Source organism: Dipodomys merriami, unplaced genomic scaffold (assembly GCF_024711535.1).
Source record: "Dipodomys merriami isolate MVZ:Mamm:240054 unplaced genomic scaffold, mDipMer1.0.p SCAF_133, whole genome shotgun sequence".
NCBI lineage: Eukaryota > Metazoa > Chordata > Mammalia > Rodentia > Heteromyidae > Dipodomys > Dipodomys merriami.
In genome coordinates this window covers 1,206,637-1,227,439 of record NW_027202638.1, presented here as the reverse complement: position 1 = coordinate 1,227,439, position 20,803 = coordinate 1,206,637, and the positions used below count along the sequence as shown (strand labels likewise).

The 20,803-nt window shown below is 36.8% G+C and overlaps 2 protein-coding genes and 1 non-coding gene across 19 annotated transcripts in view; 2 read left to right on the top strand and 1 right to left on the bottom strand.

Annotated features, from left to right (window-relative positions):
* Positions 1-16,231, top strand: part of Btbd10 (BTB domain containing 10) — a 65,426-nt gene extending 49,195 nt beyond the window's left edge. For all 10 annotated transcript variants that reach the window (XM_070019424.1, XM_070019428.1, XM_070019426.1 and 7 more), the window contains 5 exons: positions 137-239; positions 1,947-2,067; positions 6,350-6,547; positions 9,434-9,544; positions 15,145-16,231. In XM_070019424.1, the coding sequence (XP_069875525.1) occupies positions 137-239; positions 1,947-2,067; positions 6,350-6,547; positions 9,434-9,544; positions 15,145-15,455 (844 nt within the window). In that variant the 3' untranslated portion in view covers positions 15,456-16,231. The remainder of the gene's footprint in view (positions 1-136; positions 240-1,946; positions 2,068-6,349; positions 6,548-9,433; positions 9,545-15,144) is intronic.
* Positions 12,678-12,789, top strand: LOC138825064 (U6 spliceosomal RNA). Its single transcript, XR_011371326.1, has one exon. It is a non-coding gene; the product is annotated as a U6 spliceosomal RNA (small nuclear RNA).
* A 645-nt stretch (positions 16,232-16,876) lies between the features above and the next one.
* The window catches only part of Bmal1 (basic helix-loop-helix ARNT like 1), a 99,034-nt gene continuing 95,107 nt past the window's right edge, over positions 16,877-20,803 (bottom strand). For all 8 annotated transcript variants that reach the window (XM_070019411.1, XM_070019415.1, XM_070019414.1 and 5 more), the window contains 2 exons: positions 18,198-18,300; positions 16,877-17,543 (listed from right to left, as the gene is read on the bottom strand). In XM_070019411.1, coding sequence (XP_069875512.1) covers positions 17,383-17,543; positions 18,198-18,300 — 264 coding nt within the window. In that variant the 3' untranslated portion in view covers positions 16,877-17,382. The remainder of the gene's footprint in view (positions 17,544-18,197; positions 18,301-20,803) is intronic.

Genomic DNA, 20,803 nt, shown 5'->3' with positions numbered 1-20,803 from the left:
GTTAAATTTCTGATAAGGACTCTGGAATTAAGTTAATGATATTCTTTTGTGTTTAATTCCTTTTCATTTTTGGGCATCAAACTGATTTTCCCTATTGAAATATTCTGTAATGCTTCTTAATTATTTGCTGCTATAGGATGTTTGGGTCTGGCCGAGAACATAACTTCACACGTCCCAATGAGAAGGGAGAGTATGAAGTGGCTGAGGGAATTGGTTCCACAGTGTTTCGAGCTATCCTGGTAAGTATGATTTGTTTTTGTTTTTGTTTTGTTTGTGTGTGCAGGCCTGTGCATCCTGGAGCTTGAACTGGGGCCTGGATGCTGCTTCTGAGCCCTTTAGTCTCAAGGCTACTGCTTTACCACTACTTGAGTTGCAGTTCTACTTGTGACTTTTTAAAATTTATTTTATTTTTATTTTTTGGGGGGGGTCCAGTTGTGGGGCCTGAACTCTGGGCCTGGGTGCTGTCCCTCAGCTTTTCAGCTCAAGGCTAGAGCTCTACCACTTGAGCCACAGCGCCACTTCCGGCTTTTTTCTTTTTGCTTATGTGGAGCTGAGGAATCGAACCTAGGGCCTCATGCATGCAAGGCAAGCACTCTACCACTGAGCCACCCTCCCAGCCCATACTTGTGACTTTTTGTGCTTAATTGGAGATAAAAGCCTCACAGACTTTTCCTGCCCAGGCTGGTTTCAAACTGCCATCCTCAGTTCTCAGCCTCCTGAGTAGCGAGGATTACAGGCATGAGCCCCATTGATTTATTATTGTAACTCTCTCCTTGGTGCAGGTATTAAATTGGAAGCAGAGCTCTATTTTGCTATCTCTCTGAAGATAGGCAAGATATTTTGTTTTAAATACCTTTTAATTCATGTTTTTTGATGAGATAAAGATGATAGGTTGTAAGTAAATGAATTTATGACCTTGGGAAGGTAAGATAGGAAGATTGATCTCTTAGGTGGGCATAAGCAGGTCTTTCAAGTATTTAGTAATAGCATTTTCTGGAGTCATATTATTATTATTTCTTCCTTATATGGTAAGTCATTCATTCTTTTTGTTGTTGTTGTTGGTCATGGGGCTTGAACTCTGGGCCTGGGTGCTGTCTCTCAGCTCTTCAGCTCAAGGCTAGCATTCTACCACTTGAGCCACAGCGCCATTTCCAGTTTTCTGAGTGGTTTATTGGAGATAAAGTCTCAAAGACTTTCGTGCCTGGGCTGGCTTTGAACCATGATCCTCAGATCTCAGCCTCCTGGGTAGCTAGGATTACAGGCATGAACCACCAGCACCTGGCTCATTCTTGCTTCTTGAGAATGAATGTGGCTTCTTGAATCATAATAACTTTATTGACCCAAACCAACAATATGGAAACATTTGAAAACATTCAAAACCACCTCCTTGATTTTTTGTCCTTCTTTTAACATCTTTAATTTGGGATGAGGGTAGAATTTAAACTTTTGTTTTGAAGAATATTGTAATAAATATTACCAAATCCCTGAAAATTACACTGAATCTCACTGAACCTGAATTACCCTTACAGATATTATAAAAAAGATACTCAAGCTGGGCACCAGTGACTCATGCCTGTAATCCTAGCTACTCAGAAGGCTGAGCTCTGAAGATTGTGGTTCAAAGCTAGCCCAGGCAGGAAACTCCTAATTGGGAGCCAGAAAACTGGAAGTAGTGCTGTGGCTCAAGTGGTAGAGCACTCCTTTTCAGCTGAAGAGCTCAGGGACAGCTCCCAGGGCCAGAGTTCAAGCTCCATGACCGACCAACAGAAAAAAAAAAAAAAGATATTTAATGAACTTTGAAGTTCCAATTTCAGAAATTGGACATTTGAGAACCTCTATTACTATTATTGTTGTTGAAAATGCTATTTAACTTAACCTTAGCAATAAGTTTTAGCTACCTTTTACTCCAGGTGTTTTATACCCTTTTGTCACTTTTTTTTTTCCAGGATTACTATAAGACAGGAATTATCCGTTGTCCTGATGGCATATCTATTCCTGAACTGAGAGAAGCATGCGATTATCTTTGTATTTCTTTTGAATATAGTACTATTAAATGTAGAGATCTCAGTAAGTATGATGTTTTATGTGTGAGTGATTTATAGAGTTATAATAGATTGTAAAGCAAAGACTGAAAGTTTATTATTTATCCAGACTTCAAATATTAGTTTAATTGTAAAACACTTTGGTATTACAAAGATTATTTCTAGAAGTATTCAGAGTTCTATATAGTCTCTGTATAATTGTCCAAAATTTTTCTTTTTTTTTTTTTTTTTGAGTCCTGTCGTGGGCCTCAACTCTGGGCCTGGGCGCTTTTTTTCTTTTTGCTTATGTGGTGCTGAGGAATTGAACCCAGGGCCTCATGCATGCAAGGCAAGCACTCTACCACTGAGCCACCTCCCCAGCCCCATGTCCAAAAATTTTTCAACTTTATTTTTATGAACCTTCTTAAATTTCCTTGCTATTTTGCTTTTTTTTTTTTGTCCAAGCCTGGGACTTGGATTTGATATCTAATGCTTGCTTTCACTCATTGGTTGATGCTCTATGACCTGAGTCATGCCTTCAAACCCATATTTTGCTTTTTGTCAGTGTCTCTTAGATTAAAGTCTTGGCTTTGGTTAAATGTGATCTGATTAATTTCTCAGATCAAAAATTTTGCAATATGTTATATTATGAAATGAGATAATATCCAGAGAACTTTGGAAGATACAAATAATTATCATACGGTACTTTTCATTAAAGATCATAAACTGTATTAAGATGGCTTTATCTGAGAATTTTAAATACTGTCTTAGAGCAGGGTCTGGCACTTTAGAATTCTGATCCTGATTGATGATACCTGCTATTATGTTTGTACCTCATAAAAGAAGCAATTCTTTACAGAACCAGCAGATATTATCACACGTTGACTTGGATATTAAATGGGTAGTGAAGTTCAGAGAAAGATACCATAAGGGCAGAGGGATTGGAGAATAGTTCAGAAAAGACAGTAAAAAATGAACAGGAAAGGTTTAGAAAGAATTGACCAGGTTATTCTAAGAGCTCAGAGTCATTGTAAGACCTCTGTACATATGTTTTATAGCCTTATCTAGCCCTGTTCCTATGGTTGTTACCTTTACTTCATTACCTAAGCTCAACCTTAGGTTGGCAACATGGTATCATACTTTCCCAAATAAGTTCCTAAGTAAGTTTTTAAGGCACTGGGTATAAACATAGATATAACCAGCCCTTTTCTTTTTCAGTTATGAGCTGAGTCCTTGAAAATCAGTAACATTATTAAAGTCTGTCCCAAAGTGTACTATGCTATTTTTGTCAAACATTTTTTTCAAGTCTCCATAAAAATACTGATAGGTAGGGCAAAGAAGTAGGTCTACCTCTGAATCATTTCTCTGTATTGTTATATTTAAAAATTTAAATGAAGTCAAATAGTCAAGCAACTGGAGAATACAATTATAAATTTGAAAAAAGTTGCTGTTTTTATCTAAAAAATGGTTCTAGTAGAAAACTTGAGAATTATAAATCTTTGTTTTTAAGTTTTTTGTCTTTTTATTCATCATACCATTGAAAAATTTTGTTTTAAATTTTTATTTTTTTTGTGTGTGTGTATGGTGCTGGGGTTTGAATACAAGGCCTCACAGTTGCTTGACAAGTGTTCTACCTTCACTTGAACCGAACCTTTAGCCAATATCAGATCATTTGAATTAAACTTTATGTAACTAGATGCTAAAGTTTGGTGACTTTCATATTAAAAACTACTAGAATTTATTACCACACCTCCAGCCATTATTAGATCAGTTGACTTAAACTTTATGTCACTAGATGCTGAAGTTTGGTGACTTTCATATTAAAAACTAGTAGAATTTATTACAAATGATAAGCATTTTAGTTCTATCCCTTGGACAGAGTTTATTTTCTCTATTAAATACCAAATTTTTTGAAATTAAAAATAAGCATCTTCATATAAAGTATATGTAATATGATTTTCCTAGATTTTTAGCCCTTAAATTATAATTGTTATTTGATTAATATGGTCACTAAAAGTTTAGAAATTCTCAAAGATATTATTAAGAAAAAAACTACCATGCTCCTGTAACTAACCTTCTGTACAGTATCTTTACACACACACACACACACACACACACACACACACACACACACACACACACACACACACACACACACACACACACACACACACACACACACACACACACACACACACACACACACACACACACACACACACACACATATATATGGAAATCTGCAGAGGGGATCCCAGGAAATAACAGAAATTCTGTTTCAAAATGTAATATATATATATATATATATATATATATATTCACAAATATTTAAATACAAAAGCATTACATTACTGTCTCCAATATTCACAATGTTTCTCTTTCTTAATACACTTCAATATTTGGCAAATATTCTCCAACCTGTTATATGCTATTTTTCTATAATGAAATCTAACTCAAAAGTTTACTTTGTTCTACATAAAAATTTGGGAATTGAAAAAAAAGAAAAAACTACATAGAATTAGAAGAAACTAGAAATGTTCTTGTACAAATATAAAAAATACTTTAGGTATAGACTTGACTCTATACATTTTTTTCCTGCAGATATGGGTCTTTTGACTGGCCCGCCCACCTGCCTGCCTCTCTGCCTCCTTCCTCCCTTCCCTTCCCTTCCCTTCCCTTCCCTTCCCTTCCCTTCCCTTCCCTCCCCTCCCCTCCCCTCCCCTCCCCTCCCCTCCCTCTCCCCTTCTCTCCCCTTCTCTCCCCTTCTCTCCCCTCCCTTCCTTCCTTCCTTCCTTCCTTCCTTCCTTCCTTCCTTCCTTCCTTCCTTCCTTCCTTCCTTCCTTCCTTCCTTCCTTCCTTTCTTCCTTCCTTCCTTCCTTCCGTTTGGTTGTGGGCCTTGAACTCTAGGGCCTGGGCACTGTCCCTGAGCTCTGTATCTCAAGGCGAGCGATCTACCTCTTGAGTCACAGACTATTGCCCCAGCTGGCTTTGAACCACAATCCTCAGATCTCAGCCTCCTAAGTAGCTAGGATTACAGGCGTGAGCCACTGGCACCGGGCTTGACTTTATTTTCATAGTCCTCACCACATAAGAACTCCATAAACTTTTGAATTGTTTTGTGTTCTTAAGAGCCTGTTACACTTGTCCCCTCGAATAACATGAATTTTCTCCTCATGCTAAAAGCTGTCTTCATGTCTCTAGTAGATATTTAGAAATTTATCATCTCAAAATAGGTTTTTTGAAAGTTTTAGAAGAATTAATATGTTTATTGTGATACCTTTCCATTTATTCATACTGTAGTAGAGTTTCTGTCCTGTTTTCCATGTGATTTCTGCTCTGACTTTGTTTGATTATTTGTATATTTTATTATTGTGTTTAAGAACATTAAACTTTTCTAAATGCTAATTAATGTATAGAAGTTTATTGAATTTGTACATTTGTATTTAGTACATTATAAAACTCTGTCTAATAATCTCAGTTGATTATCATGTATTTTTAGATAATTGACCCTGTTGTAAATAACTTTTTTTTTTGCCATGTAATATTGGCTAAAGGATTTTTTTTCCCCCTTTTTTGTTGGCCGTGGGGCTTGAACTCTGGGCTTGGGCGCTGTCCCTGAGCTCTTCAGCTGAAGGCAAGCACTCTACCACAGCGCCACTTCTGATTTTCTGATGGTTAATTGGAGATAAGAATCTCATGGACCTTCCTACCCATAAGCTGGCTTTGAACAGTGATCCTCAGATCTCCTTAGTAGCTAAATTACAGGCATGAACCACCAGCACCTGGCTGGCTAAAGGATTTTGAACAATGTTAAATTTATTTGTAATCTGGACCTTGTGTTTTACTGTCACTGATTTCTTTTTGCTTCCCTCTTCTTGCTCTTAGGCATCTCTCTTTTCAGTCTTATACTTATTATTCTCTTCATCTGCTCTCAGATCCTTCATCCATTCAGTGTGATTAATTTCCTCTTAGATATGTAGGCTATAAGAGCTCCTTTTAGGAAAAGTTATGGCCACTGTAGACAAGTATATCCTCTGTAAGATTCCAAAATAGATATGGACCTAGTGTTTGATTTTTGCTTTACTTCTGTTTTTCTTTTCTTTCTTTTTTTGTCAGTCATGGGGCTTGAACTCAGGGCATAGACACTGTCCCTGAGCTCTTTTGCTCAAGGCTAGCACTGTACCACTTTGAACAAGAACTCAAAGTTTTCCTGTAGACAATTGGAGATAAGAATCTCATTGACTTCTGCTTTTCTTTACTTTAAATTAAACAAAATTATCCAAAAAAAGAAAAAAAGAAACAGAGATTTTCTGTGGGTTTTATTTCAGGTGCCCTAATGCATGAGTTATCAAATGATGGTGCTCGTCGACAATTTGAATTTTATCTGGAAGAAATGATCCTCCCTCTTATGGTAGCTAGTGCCCAGAGTGGGGAAAGAGAATGCCATATAGTGGTGCTTACAGATGATGATGTGGTTGATTGGGATGAGGAGTATCCACCACAAATGGGAGAAGAATATTCACAAAGTAAGTTATGGCATGTTTTCTTTCTCTTCAGTCATAGATTATCTCTTTTATTACAATCAAAGGTCAGGCTTTGTAGGTGGTCATAATAGGCATCAAACATCAGGGGTCAGCAAACTAGCCTGGGGGACAATTTCAGCTCCTTGCCTGTTTGTAGAAAGGTTTTTATGTATTGCCTATGGCTGCTTTTCATGCTATCTTGGCAGATTTGAATAGCTGCAACAGAGATTGCATGGCTCGCAAAGCCCGAAGTATTTACTCTCTGGCCCTGCAAAGACAAAGTGTACTTACCCCTGTCACATAGAGAAGTGCTCTTTTTTTGACTGTAGGAGGATAACTTTAAGTTCAAAGATGTTCTTGTTTTATTGTCTATGTGATCCTGGAAGATACCGTGGTCTTTCCAAAAGCATTATGCACTATACTTCTATTGCTGTTTCTGACCCAAAGAGCCTAACTTTAGTAGCATTAATTTCTCATTTCATCCCAAACTTTCGTGGTTAGTCTTGTTTGATTTTTTTTGTTAGAAAATCTGTCTTATGTTGTTTATCTTAATGAATCCAGTATTAGCATTTTTGCTCAGTTGCACAGATGGAGAAAATTTCCAAAAGTATCTCAAAAAGCTTAGTAAATAGTCCAGTTTTTGTTCTGTACTCTATCGGGTGTGGATTACAGGAATATAGAAAGTACTAAAACTCAAGTAGGTGCTGGTGACTCACACCTATAAACCCTAGCTACTCAAGAAGCTGGAATCTGGCAGAAAGTGTCTGGGATACATTAGTTCCAAAGTAGCCATTAAAAAGCCAGGCTGCACACATGACACAAGTGGTGTTATCAGCTGACAAAGCAAGCCTAAAACCTATTAATCTCTGGTATTTCCACTTTACCCTTTTCTAAGAAAAAGCAAAATGGAAAAAGCTGACTCTAATTGATGTTCTTGTTTATTTTAAATTATTATTATTACTACAACTATTACTATTTTGTCAGTCATGAGGCTTGAACTCCTGTGTGCTGTCCCTGAACTCTTTCTCTCAAGGCTTTCACTATACCACTTTGAGCCACAGCACACCACTTCTGGTTTTCTGGTGGTTAATTGGAGGTAAGAGTCCCGTGGACTTTCCTGCCCAGGCTGGCTTAGAACTGCAATCAGCCATGAGCCACCAGCACTCAGCAAAAAGATTATTTTAATATGAATTATGGTAGCACTTTTTTGAGAGAATGCTCAGAGTTTTCTTTGAATGATGTACTTAGAGTGTTTTGCTCTTTTGTAACTACTTATAAGCAATTCTCTTGTTTTCCTCAGTCCTAATGATGTATTTTTCTAATATTACATAAAATCAAAAGGTGAACAAAACATGGGAGGAATGAAAGACCAAAGAAATATAATGTATTATTTTATTTTAGGAAAGTGGAATGAATAAGTGTATCATTTAGATTTCAGTTTCCAAAAAGTTAGAATTCAAGAGAGTGCAGCCAAGCAGTAGCATTATAGTGGTAAAAGGGTTATAATAAGCTTACTTTTCCCTTTCCTGTATTAAACTTTCCATTTCATTTTTTTTTGTTTTCTTATTTTTAAGCTTTGAATTGTAAAAGGACTAAACATTTTTATTCTTTTTAAGCATTTTAAACACATTTTTACTTTGTGAAAAATGTTCCATTTTGTACCAAAATGTTCCATACTGAAAAAGATACATTTGAGAAGTTTTATCACGTTCAGCCTGATTTCCTAAAATGTAACTTATTATTTCCAAAATGTCAAAAATTCTTTATCAAAATACCAGGAAACTGCTGGGCACTGATAGCTCATGCCCAGTGCCTTATGTTAGGAGGCTGAGATCTGAGGATCATGGTTCAAAGCCAGCCTGGGCACAAAAGTCCATGAGACTCTTAAATTAACAATGAAAAAGCTAGAATTGGAACTGTAACTTAAGTGGGACAGCGCCCAGGCCCTGTGTTCAAGCCCCTGTAAGCAATGTGTGCGCGCGCACACACACATGTACACAACACACACACACAAAAGAATAATCTTATGGATTTAGTAATAACCACAGATATATCCCATGAGTAGAATTTTGTTGACGTATTTTCCTTTATTGACTCTTAAACCAGCATGTTTGGTTTGTGAGTGTGTTTTTCTGTTTTTGAAAAAACCTCTGCAGTTCACCTTTTAAGGGAGATAACTCCACCTGAAAGACAGAAGGCGAGGAAGGCCCATCAGTCTAACTCCCTGAAGTTCCCAGCACATTTGGAAGACTCAACATGTTGTCAGTGGAATGTCTGCCCTTTGCAAAGCCAGTTTGCTCTAAACAGACTAACCTAGGCAGAACATGCTCGAATCTGCCATTGTTAACATCATTATTAAATGGGGCTATTTGCCTGGATGGAAAACAGTTTGTGGGAGGGTCTTGCCTTTGGGGGAATTATTAATAGTTGCTCAATCCATGAAATGTAAAATATACCTTTTTGTACTTTTTGACAAGGCAGTTCTTCCTCCATTCCAGGCCTTGAAGGCATCTTAGCAAAGTCCTTTACTTTGCTTGCTCAATAATCATGTTATTGATGTCATCTTTTATTTTTCTTACTTGAAACTTGGGGCAGATCCCATTCCAATAAGTGTGGATAAGATGCATCTTCAGAAGAAATTCTTCCTATGGATTGGGTTACCTGATTGGTTATCAAAGCTTTTCTTGTTTCCACTTAAGTAGATATTTGCTTCTACATTAACTATACTGAATATTGTCCTGTCATGTCGGCTACTCTGCCTTTAGCATTAGTGCATCCATTATTTGGGGTTTTAGGGCTGTCAGGACCCTTTGATGATAAAGGTAAATTTAAGTTTATTTCTGAGAACTTTCATATTAATATGAAATCTTTTTGTCTTTTTGTTTTCAGTTATTTATAGCACAAAATTATATAGATTTTTCAAGTACATTGAAAACAGAGATGTGGCCAAATCAGTTTTGAAGGAAAGAGGTCTTAAGAAGATTAGATTGGGAATAGAAGGTAAGACATTATTATTTTTATTAATCTGTTTTTGGGAAAAAAAACTGGGTTAAAAAATGGATCCTGTTTAGGCTTGGCATGGTGGCTTATGCCTAAAATCATAGTGATTTCTTAGGGCTAGATTGAGGGGATTATGGTTATAGGACAGCCAAGGCCGAAAGTTAGTGAGTCTCCATCTCAGTAAAAACTTGGCTGAAGAAGTGCATGCTATAATCCCAGGTAAGGTGTAAGGAGAAAGGTTACCACCTACTTACCACCATAGCACAAAAAAATCAAACTTTATCTGAAAAAATTAGCTAGTGAGTCTCCATCTCAGTAAAAACTTGGCTGAAGAAGTGCATGCTATAATCCCAGGTAAGGTGTAAGGAGAAAGGTTACCACCTACTTACCACCATAGCACAAAAAAATCAAACTTTATCTGAAAAAATTAGCTAGTGAGTCTCCATCTCAGTAAAAACTTGGCTGAAGAAGTGCATGCTATAATCCCAGGTAAGGTGTAAGGAGAAAGGTTACCACCTACTTACCACCATAGCACAAAAAAATCAAACTTTATCTGAAAAAATTAGCTAAAGTCAAAAGAGCTGGAGGCGCATGGCTTTAGTAAGCGCAAGGCCTCGAGTTAAAACCCCAGCTCTGTCTCCTCCCTAAAATGGATCCTAATAATTTGAGATAAACTCCTGACAAGGGATTATTAAATTCTTTTGCAGAAAACATGCAAATAACAAATTAGCTAATAACTTCTTTTGAGAAGACAGGCCGTTATAAAGTTTTATTTTGTAAACTTCTCTAGTGATATAGAAATGAGATTTTTGTCTTTTCTGCCATAGCTCATTCATTTTTAAAATTTATTTATCTTTGAATATTTTTTTATTAACTTTAAGTAGCTCTACAAAGGAGTTGCCATTCAACAAAGCAGCTTATAAATATAGTATGTCCTCTTGATCAGCGTCACCCCTTTCAACATTCTCTCCTGTCTCTCCTACCTCATCTCTTCCCTCACTTAATTTTTTAGGATATGTATTGAATTATTTTTTTGCCATTTGCCAAAACTGTATATATATAAAATGATGAAATGAGTGTGGATGAGGAGTGAGGGGGCTTACCTGTGTGTACTTTTCTATAAAATTGACAAGGCTTTTTTCCTAGTAGTGGTCTATTTTTAAACCATTTTTTGTGCTCATTCATGTATGCGTGTGTGTGTGTGTGTGTGTGTGTGTGTGTGTGTGTGTGTGTGTGTGTGTGTGTGTGTGTGTGTGTGTGTGTGTGTGTGTGTGTGTGTGTGTGTGTGTGTGTGTGTGTGTGTGTGTGTGTGTGTGTGTGTACTGTGTCTTGAACTCAGAGCCTATACTTTCACTTGGCTGTTTTGGGCATGGCTGACTCTCTAGCACTTGAGCCATACCTCTCTGGTCTAGCATTTTGTTAGTTGATTGGAGCTAAGGGTCTTTTGGAATTTACTACTCAAGCTGACTTTGAAAGTCTCAAATCTCAGCCTCTGGAGTAGCTAGAATTAAAGATATAGGCTTAAGCCACTAGAGCTCATCTGAAAGCTACATTTTGAAAATTCATGTAGAAACAGTAGCTGACAGTGCGATAATAGTTTATTTTCAAATTTTGTACAAATTACAAAATCACAACTTGCTTAATTTTTAGATAGCTTATTATTTAGATAGCCCTGGTTACAATGACGGCTCTAGGCAAGGAACAAAACAAGTGCAAAAGTGTTGAGGTAGGAATCAGCTTAATGCATTGGAGGTAGAGAAAACACAATGCAACTAGAATATTAGGCGATGAGGGGATTTGAAGAAGAGGCATACTTGTTATGAATAATGTAGATATAATGTTGTGTCAGAAGATGTGTAGTAAGGAATGTTGGCCAGGGATCTTAAGTCAAACCTTTTGTTTGTATCTAGGAAGTGGTATACATCAAAGGATAGTTGTTATGATCAAATGAGGTTGACTAGAAATTACTTTTTCCCACTTTCTTTCTCTAATGGCTACTACTATTCTTCAAACCTTTTCAAACCTTGGAGCTTCAGTGACAATGCTCCTCAGAACAACATACTATGTCGTGTATGATATAGTTGGTTGGTCATGGGCTATGAACTCTGTGAGAGAAATCAAGTTGTCTTTTTGTCTTTTCTTTTTTGGTACTGGGGATCGAACCCAGGACGTTGCACTTGCTAGGCAAGCCCTTTGCCACTGAGCTACATCCCAGCCCAATCAAGTTGTCTTTTATGTATATACCTGATAATGTGGCCTGGTGCTTATATAGATTCTCAATGAAGAAATAAATACCTTATGTAAAAGCTTCATTTAAGTACTGCAACTGAGTACTTGTTTCTGTATACAAAAAAAATACAGTGCTCCAAATACTGAGTTATTTTTAATGTAATTATAAAGATCTAGTTACAAGTACTGCTTATTCCATTAAAATCATATAGCACACCTTATATCATGATATATAATAGTTTTGTAAAAATTTTATCTTGCTCTACAAAATGAACAATACATTTTTTCTTTTTTGGCAGTACTAAGTGAGGTTTGAACTCAGGGCCTTGCACTTTCTAGACCATTTGAGTCATACCTTCAGTAATTTTTTGCTTTATTTTTAAAAATAGGATCCCATGTTTAGGCACAGGCTAACCTGGACCCTAATCTTCATATTTGCACTTCTCATGTAGTTGGGAACACAGACATAGAGTGTCACACCAGCTTTTATTGGTTGAGATGGGATCTTCCTAACTTTTTGCCTGAGCTGGCTTCAATCCTTGATCCTCTCAGTATCTGTCCCTTGAATAGCTAGAATTGCCTGGCTAAAAATAATGTCTTAGTATCAACCAGCATTAAAATTGCCCAGTGCCACCGCTCCCAAATGCTTTTTGTGACTGTCCTCCAAATCACGATCCAGTCCATGATCATACCTTATAATTGACTGCTGGTTATTTCTGATCTCTCAATATTGAATGCCCTTATTTATCACACCATCCTATTAAATAGCCTGGGCCCACTGTCCTGCTTCTGGATTTGTCCTTTATTTTATTCCAGATATAAAGGCATAATTTAATTTTTTTCTTAAGCTGTTTTTGGATATGATGTTACTTTGATACAATAAGAATGTTCAGCTCACAAAAATGTCCTGCTTCATTAAGACATACACTAAAATTAGGACGAGACAGAGAAGATTAGCCTGGCCTCTGCACAAAGATGACATGCAAATTATAAGGCATTAAGTGCAACTCACTATTCATTACCTGAGATTATAACTATTAGCAGACAATTCTTGCTTAGGTCAGTAATTTGATTAGGTATTGCAAACTATCATGTTTTAATTCTGTCATTTCTTTTACATTTTTTACTTGTCATTCTTGTAGTTTTCTCTCATTGGTAGAGATGGTTACCCAATATTTGTTTTTTTTCATGTGTGTATGCCAGTACTGTAGCTTGAACACAGGGCCTGGGCCCTGTTCCTTAGCTTTTTCACCCAAGGCTGGCCTCTGTCACTTGCCACAGCTCCATTTCCAGCTTTGTGGTAGTTAACTAGATATAGTAATCTCATGGACTTTCCTTCGTAGGCTGGCTTTTTTCAATAGAATTCTCAGATCTCAGCCTCCTGAGTAGCTAGGATTATAGGCATGAGCCACTAGCACTCAGCCTATCTCTATTTTTAAAAGTCAGTATAAACATAATTTGTATATTTACTATTGATATTACTTGCCTAGATAAATTGGTCTTGACTTTGGTTAGGCATTAATTAACCAGGCTCTTATACTTCCTTCAATATCTGTTTCTAGATATTTCTAATGTATATACTACATCCATATTTTCCTGTCACGTCAGTAATTTTTTTTCTCTTGGAAAAATAAGTAGAAATGTTGGTGGTATGTTGGAGACTAAAGGGCAAATCTCTTTCCATATTAGCTGTTTTGTTCTCTCATTTTACCCTTTCTCAATTCATAGTTCTTCAAAAGAAGTCTGCTTTCAGAATATTGAGTGTGTTGACTCATGGGAGCTCAGTTGACCTGATGCATAAGAAACATGAGGAGGATCCAAGAGAACATAGATAAATAAGGAGGAATTGGTAGAGCCAACTGCAAATCCGTGTATAAAAACATCAAAGGATATTCAGGAAAAAGTGAAACATTTGATATGGCCAGTATACAGAGAACTTGGAATTGGAGGGAGTTATGTGATAGTAGAAGTGATCAAGTTAGGTTGATACATAGCCCATATACTATGTTGAATACAGACCTTCCCTTTGAAGTGTAATGAAACCATTGGTAGTTTTTAAGCGAGGATGCAATGTAACTACACTTGTATAGAGTGGTGATGCTCTGTGGAAGACAGTGTAGAATACAGTAAGGTAAGAATTGTCAAGTTTCTTTAGTAATTCAGGAGGAATGAAGGACAAGGGAATATAGACAACTTTCCTATCTCTGGTGATAGTGATAAACTGGATGCTCTGCAGGCTTTTAAGATGATTTTGGCCCTTCTGGCTTTCCCTACTCCCATCTCATACACACTTCATACATACCTAAATATACTAGCTACCAGTGATGACTACATGCATTCCTTGATCTGGTAATTTTAAATGAGTACCTATTTTGTAAGGCTTTTGTAGTTTTTTTTCTGACATCGTAGTCTTGATTTTGGCCAATGAGCCTGTTGTAGTCCATTGCCTAATTTTTAAAATAAATACAGTTTTATTGGAAACATTGACATTTTTTGTGACTGATTTTTATAGTGGCAGAATTAAGTAGTCTTAATAGAAAAATTACCCACTCTGAAATGTTTATTCTAGCCTTTTATAGAATATGATTGATTATCCCTGGTTGAAACTAGCAGTTTTTGCTAATAGTTGGAGGAAAGGGACTTTTAATAATTTCAAAAGACTTTTTATTTGGAAAAATGGCTTTACTGGTAAAGTTTTCAAAAACTAGGGTTACTATCACTAGTTGTTACTTTTTGTAGTGACTGTGATCTAGAAGATATAGTTAGGGAAAACTGCTTTGGAGATACAGATTTAAATTAACTGCTTTGTTGTTGGGATAGATAGACATGTTAAAATGCTATAAGAGATTAAAGTATTGCCCTTACTGATGTAGCTGAAAATTATTATTTAGGAACCAGCTAGGGAGTTAAGTACTTTGCTATTAAACAAAAAAAAAAAGGCAGGGAGAACCCAAGAACAATATACAGATGAATTTAGACTTAAGGAACCAGAGGTTAATGTAGTGATAAATTGCAGGCCTTCAGGCTAGATCATTATGTGAGAGTGAGAATATACAGCAAGAGCCCAAGACCTGTTCGGGCTGATACACCATTGTATTGGAGAACCATCCCAGCCATAAACTTTAAGAATTTTTTTTTTTGGTGGTTTGTTTATTGAGTAACTGGAAAGATGGAGGAGGCTTTGTGAATTGCACCAGTAGAATTTTAGTTTCTGGCGAATTGATGACTAAGTATATGGAATATTGGTTTCCCTTCTTGTTTCAACTTTCTTATTTGTTCAGGATGTGTACCAACCAGCAAAGCCCTTAATTGCTAAATTGGGTGTGAAATTGTGTGTGTATCCTGTTTTTTTAAACCTTTCTTTCCTCTAGGTTATCCTACCTACAAAGAAAAAGTAAAGAAAAGGCCTGGAGGCCGCCCAGAAGTCATTTACAACTATGTCCAAAGACCCTTTATTCGAATGTCCTGGGAGAAGGAAGAAGGAAAGAGCCGGCATGTAGACTTTCAGTGTGTAAAAAGTAAATCTATCACCAACCTGGCAGCAGCTGCTGCAGACATTCCCCAGGACCAGTTGGTGGTCATGCACCCAACTCCACAAGTGGATGAGCTGGACAGCCTTCCCATTCAGCCCCCTTCTAGCAACAGTGACCTCGATCCTGATGCCCAGAACCCAATGCTGTGATGCTGATGATCCTTGAAACCATAGCATGCTACTCTTCACAATGACGGTGTACTCCTCATTCTGCACTGCAAGGCCACTCTTCTTCATTGTGAGCTACACATATTTAGGATATTGCAGTGTAGGCTTTTTTAAAGACCAAAGGTAGCCGAATGGTTTTTTTTAAATGAGTACAACTTTAGCATCCTGAGGTTCTAGTTACATAAACGTATTTGTTTACCAGTAGGTTTGTGAAATTGGTTCTTTGTATGGGGGACAGTCCTTTTTCACACACATCTAGGTCTTTTCAGAAATGGTGGAAATTGGCACCTGGGGTATTTTCAGTGTAGATTGATATTCATCTCACCTCAGATAAAATGCAGAATATTATGTAGTTGCACTTTATAAATGGTGGTTAAATGGAACTGTTCAAGCCATTTTATAGTTGTGATGCACAATATAACTTAAATAAGTGCTTCTATCAAAGTATTCCTTCAGTAAAATGTGTATAGTTTGCTTGTGATGAGCAAAAAAGTGAGTATTTATCTTGGGCTTATTTGAATGACTAGGGTGAGATTTGATGCTCTTATCTTATCAGTTCAAGTGAGTCAAGTGCAGGGAGTGAACATCAGAGGTGGTTTATTATCCAGTCTGCCTTACCCTTAATCTGTTCACAGATATTTATTTACTAATGCTTTTTCTTAAAGAGTTATGGTATAGGAAAATGAAGTGTTTGCTCTTCATTTACTAAATGATTGTAAACTCAAGTTTTTCATCAAAATAAAATTCCATTGTTTTCATGTTTCTGACCAGCTTCATAACCCCCCTGATTAGATGTAGTTTCATGATTAATAGACTATCTTGTTGGTATAAATATAACTAGAGAGCTCTTATTTGGTATATTTGTGGTGAGGCACTACTTAAATTTCCTACTAGTTATAAAATATACTCTAAATATCAGAGCTTAAAAGAAAGCATTTTTCTATTCCAACTTTATAAGGAAGATGAAGTCACTTTACCGTAGTGTGTAGTAATTTTGCTGCAGAGGCAACCTCTTATACCAGTTCATTGCCTTTTCTAGTATACTGTTCTGCTCTGCTTAGCTTGTTATTTTAAATATTCTGTAGTCTAATACAAGAAAAACAGAAATACTGAGGTGCATTGTGTCTGAGGTCACTTAACCCTTGAAGCCCTTGAACTTAAATTAAGATGGTAGGATAAGGAAATTATGTAAGCTCCAGAGTTGTTATGAAGATCAAGAAGGCATCGCAGAGCTGAGTTGTGGCTCAGATATAGAGTGCTTAAGGCCCTAAATTCAATCCCAAGTACTGTAAAAACATTGCAAATGTAACTAGCATGGATAATCCATAAATATCCACTGTTGGAACTGATGGTCCAGCCCTGAAGCATATAGATTTTTTTAAAAAACTGAAATGGGAATAGTATTTATAGAACAAGGGAAACATTTATTAAAAATATTTAACTGTCTAATACATTATACTTTAACCCATATTTATAGTAAAGGATTCTTACAAGGAAGAATAAACGGCTTTATGATACAATTAGTATAAGAAATATCCACATGGAGGACCTCTTTGTAGTGTAAAAACACCATACATCTGAAATGACCATTTTGCATATAAAAGCTACCAATGATGCTTCTGTGCACAATGATTAAAAAATTCAACACAAACAGAATCCAAAATATACAAGTAATGCAAGCTATTGACAGCTAGCCCAAAATCAATGATGAGGAAACACTGGAGCAGGCTTAGTTCCACTTTGTCTGAAGTTACACATAGACTGACTTGTATCAATGGCTCTGAGATGGCTTTTATGAAATCAGTACATAAAAGCTGTTCTCTCCCTACCCAGTAAGCTTCACAGACTGTAAAACTCCACCAGTAATGCACTTTGATACTGTAGCTGTTGCCAAAGCAACACGTAGTGTTTACAGCGGCCATGGCAAGTCACTAAAGTCAACAGGACCACCCAGCCCAGCGTCTGCTTCCAAGAGGCTCATGATGACGGCCATTGCTGCTTCGTCATTACTGGGACTACTTGATCCTTGGTCATTGTCTATCATGTCTATGCCTATATGGGGGTTCTCACCTGTGGAAGAGAGAAAGACTGGTCAGAAAATTTCAAACCATGTTTAGATTTATTAAGCACTTTCTAAGCACATTTAGAAAAAATAAATGAACAGTAGCAGACTACTTTTTTAGGGCTATAGTGCCTTTTTTAACACTTGTTTTTCAGAGAAAATAACTTTTTAGAAATCAGAGTAAAGTGCTTAAAATTCAGTAAATGTTAAAAATAATTGAGTTCACTTCATTTTAATATTCTGATAGCCAGTTAAAAAGACAGAGTTACAGAAAGAGTAACGAGTAGGAAAGAGGAGGACAATAGATAGAGAAAAGGATATACGGGGTTGAGAGAAACAAACTAGCATCATTTAATGGCTTTTGCTACCTGCTGAATTTTACTGATCACTCTTAAGGCTTTATTCTGAATTGGCATTGGCTCTCTTTCTAAAGATTAAGCACCATATGGACAGAACCTGTCTAAGCTGCATTAAACATACTTGGATCCCAACTAAACACCACCATTAAAGTCAATGTTGAAATACTTAAAGTTCTAACTTTACTTTGTTCTTACCAAATTTATCTAGAACTTATTTTGTATAATAAGTTCTTCAAACTCTCTTTATGCCAGATGTATTTATTGTAAGCTCATTGCATAGAGACGAATATCAATGTCACTTACCAAGAATAGATGAACTATCAGAATATGGATAACCTGGGTTCTCCTGAGCCTGCCCTGGTAATAGGCCACTGGAAGGAATGTCTGGTGTCCCTCCATTTAAAATCTACAAACAAAAGGGGGAATGTGTGATGTCTTCCACTCGAATGGAATTTCCAATTAGTATCATGTACAGTCACCATAAAAGTGTTGGGATTTGTGTTACACACACACACACACACACACACACACACACACACACACACACACACACACACACACACACACACACACACACACACACACACACACACACACACACACACACACACACACACACACACACACACACACACACACACACACGGCTATTCTGAAAAAAATAAAAACCTCTCCCCCAAACAATTCTTTCTCTACATTTGGTTTAGCCCACACAGGTAACTTAAAGGCAAACTAAAATTCCCAACTACCTCAGATCATGCTGTCCACATATTTAAGGCCAAGGCCTAAACATTAGTAAGCCCATCAGAGCAGTTATACTGTAAGGAAGTAAAACGTAACAGCAGATGTTGCTGAAGGAGTAATTGAGATTGTTACCAGGCTGCTCTAAGGAGTCACAAATAAACAAGATGCTAGAAGTGTATCACCTTCATCACAGTTAAAGTATAGATGCCAATATCAGTAACTTCTGATTTCCATTCTTAAGACAAGCCTCTGGAGGATTTACTACCATTCCTTTAATTCTGTCTTGAAATCTCTCACCTTCCTAGCTTTGTTCCCTTGGTTGAGTCTCAGAGAAGAACATCCTTTGGGAAGTATTTTACTGAAGGAAACTGGTTGTTGGATTTCACAAGAAGCAGTGATTCTGATTTTGCCAGTAGGTGGCATTACAAGTTTATCTCTACAGTTCATTATTATTATTAAAGACTCTAACACTTTTGGTAGGCTATATTTATATTATATTTATATACTTATAGTTCCTAGACTTGAAATTAAAACTAGCATTTTTTTCAAATATCATAAAACCATCTCATGTTAACATGAGTAATAGCCTTTTAATGGAAAACCAAACTTTCAAAACAAAAAAATTAACTATTGTTTTTACATTTTTGAAAATCTAATGCCTGGCTTACAAGATTTCAATAGATCCTCATATTTGTGTATCCAGTCTGTTTAGATATGTTTTTGATTGAAGTATATGAAAGAAATCTACCCACAAATAAGTGGCTAGAAAAGAGTGAGATAATAACTTTTTAATAACTGGTATTCTGATATTACATCACATTAACAAATGAATGTTTCCTAATATTTGTTGTGGTATAGAATCTGAAACTTCATGGATCTTTTGTATCCTGTTTCAGTCCATTGAGATCTTGGCATTTAGGATGGATTACCCATCAATGATTTTGAAATGTCTTGTATCAATCATTTATAAGATATTAGTTTACTGTGTTAGTTGAATCTTCCATATGTTGACATTTCATTATACAAGATCAAATATCACCATTGTTTATACAATCTTACAAGTTTTGGGTAGAAGCTGGGCTCCAAGTAGCAGATACAACGTATCTGAAAGTTCCAATTTTGGTGACCACTATCAGTTGTTTTCCTTAAGTGACAAATATGTGCTAAATACTCAAGTTGGAATAACCGGAGTTTGTTAGAGTCAAATGATGCCCTCTGAAACAAGCAGCTTGTTTATTTTAGCTCACACCTTAATCACACAAGATCTTTTCTTTAGACAACAACCATCATAGTAAGTAATATAAATGCTTAAAGTAATGATTTTTACTGCTTCATTCAGGGCATTCCTAAGTGAAGTACCAGGAGTTGCATCCAATACTGCTTTTTAACACAGTGAAAATATGGGGTAATGCCTTAGCATTGTTACAAAAACAGCACTGACCTTGAGACCCTTGAAAGAGTCTTGGAGGGCAGGGGGCTAAAAAAATCATAGGTGACATTTGTGGCATAGCTTTATCTGAACTTGCTTCAGTGCCCTTACATGTCTCTATTCTCCTGAGATGTGTAGAAGATCACATAGCCTCTGCTTTTTTAACTTGATCCTGATTGAAACAACTGCAGACTAAATGACAAAACTAGAAGTGATTGGGAAGGGCCACCTCTGGTCCACCATGCCATTAATGCTGTCATCTTGTTTAAGCTGTTTTTCTGAAAAGCTCTGCTACTAAGGACTCTTTTCATTGTAAGGACAGATTCAGAGTTTCTCTTCTAGACCCACTTTTTTTTTTTTTCTTTTTTCTTTTTTTTTTTTTGGGTCCGGTCGTGGGGCCTGAACTCTGGGCCTGGGCACTGTCCCTCAGCTCTTCAGCTTAAGGCTAGCGCTCTACCACTTGAGCCACAGCACCACTTCAGCCTTTTTCTTTTTGTTATGTGGTACTGAGGAATCGAACCCAGGGCCTCAGGCATGCAAGGCAAGCGCCTTCCCAGCCCCTAGACCCACTTTTTAGACCCTAAGAAAAGGAAGATGTTCATATAAATGTCTTCAAAGCATTTGGGGCTTTGTGGTGAATAGTATGATCAGATTTCTGGCAGCTGATGTTTGTCACAAGTCCTAGGTTAAGTTTAGGGTCCTATTAGGCAGTGCTGGGGAGCTTAAATGTCATCAA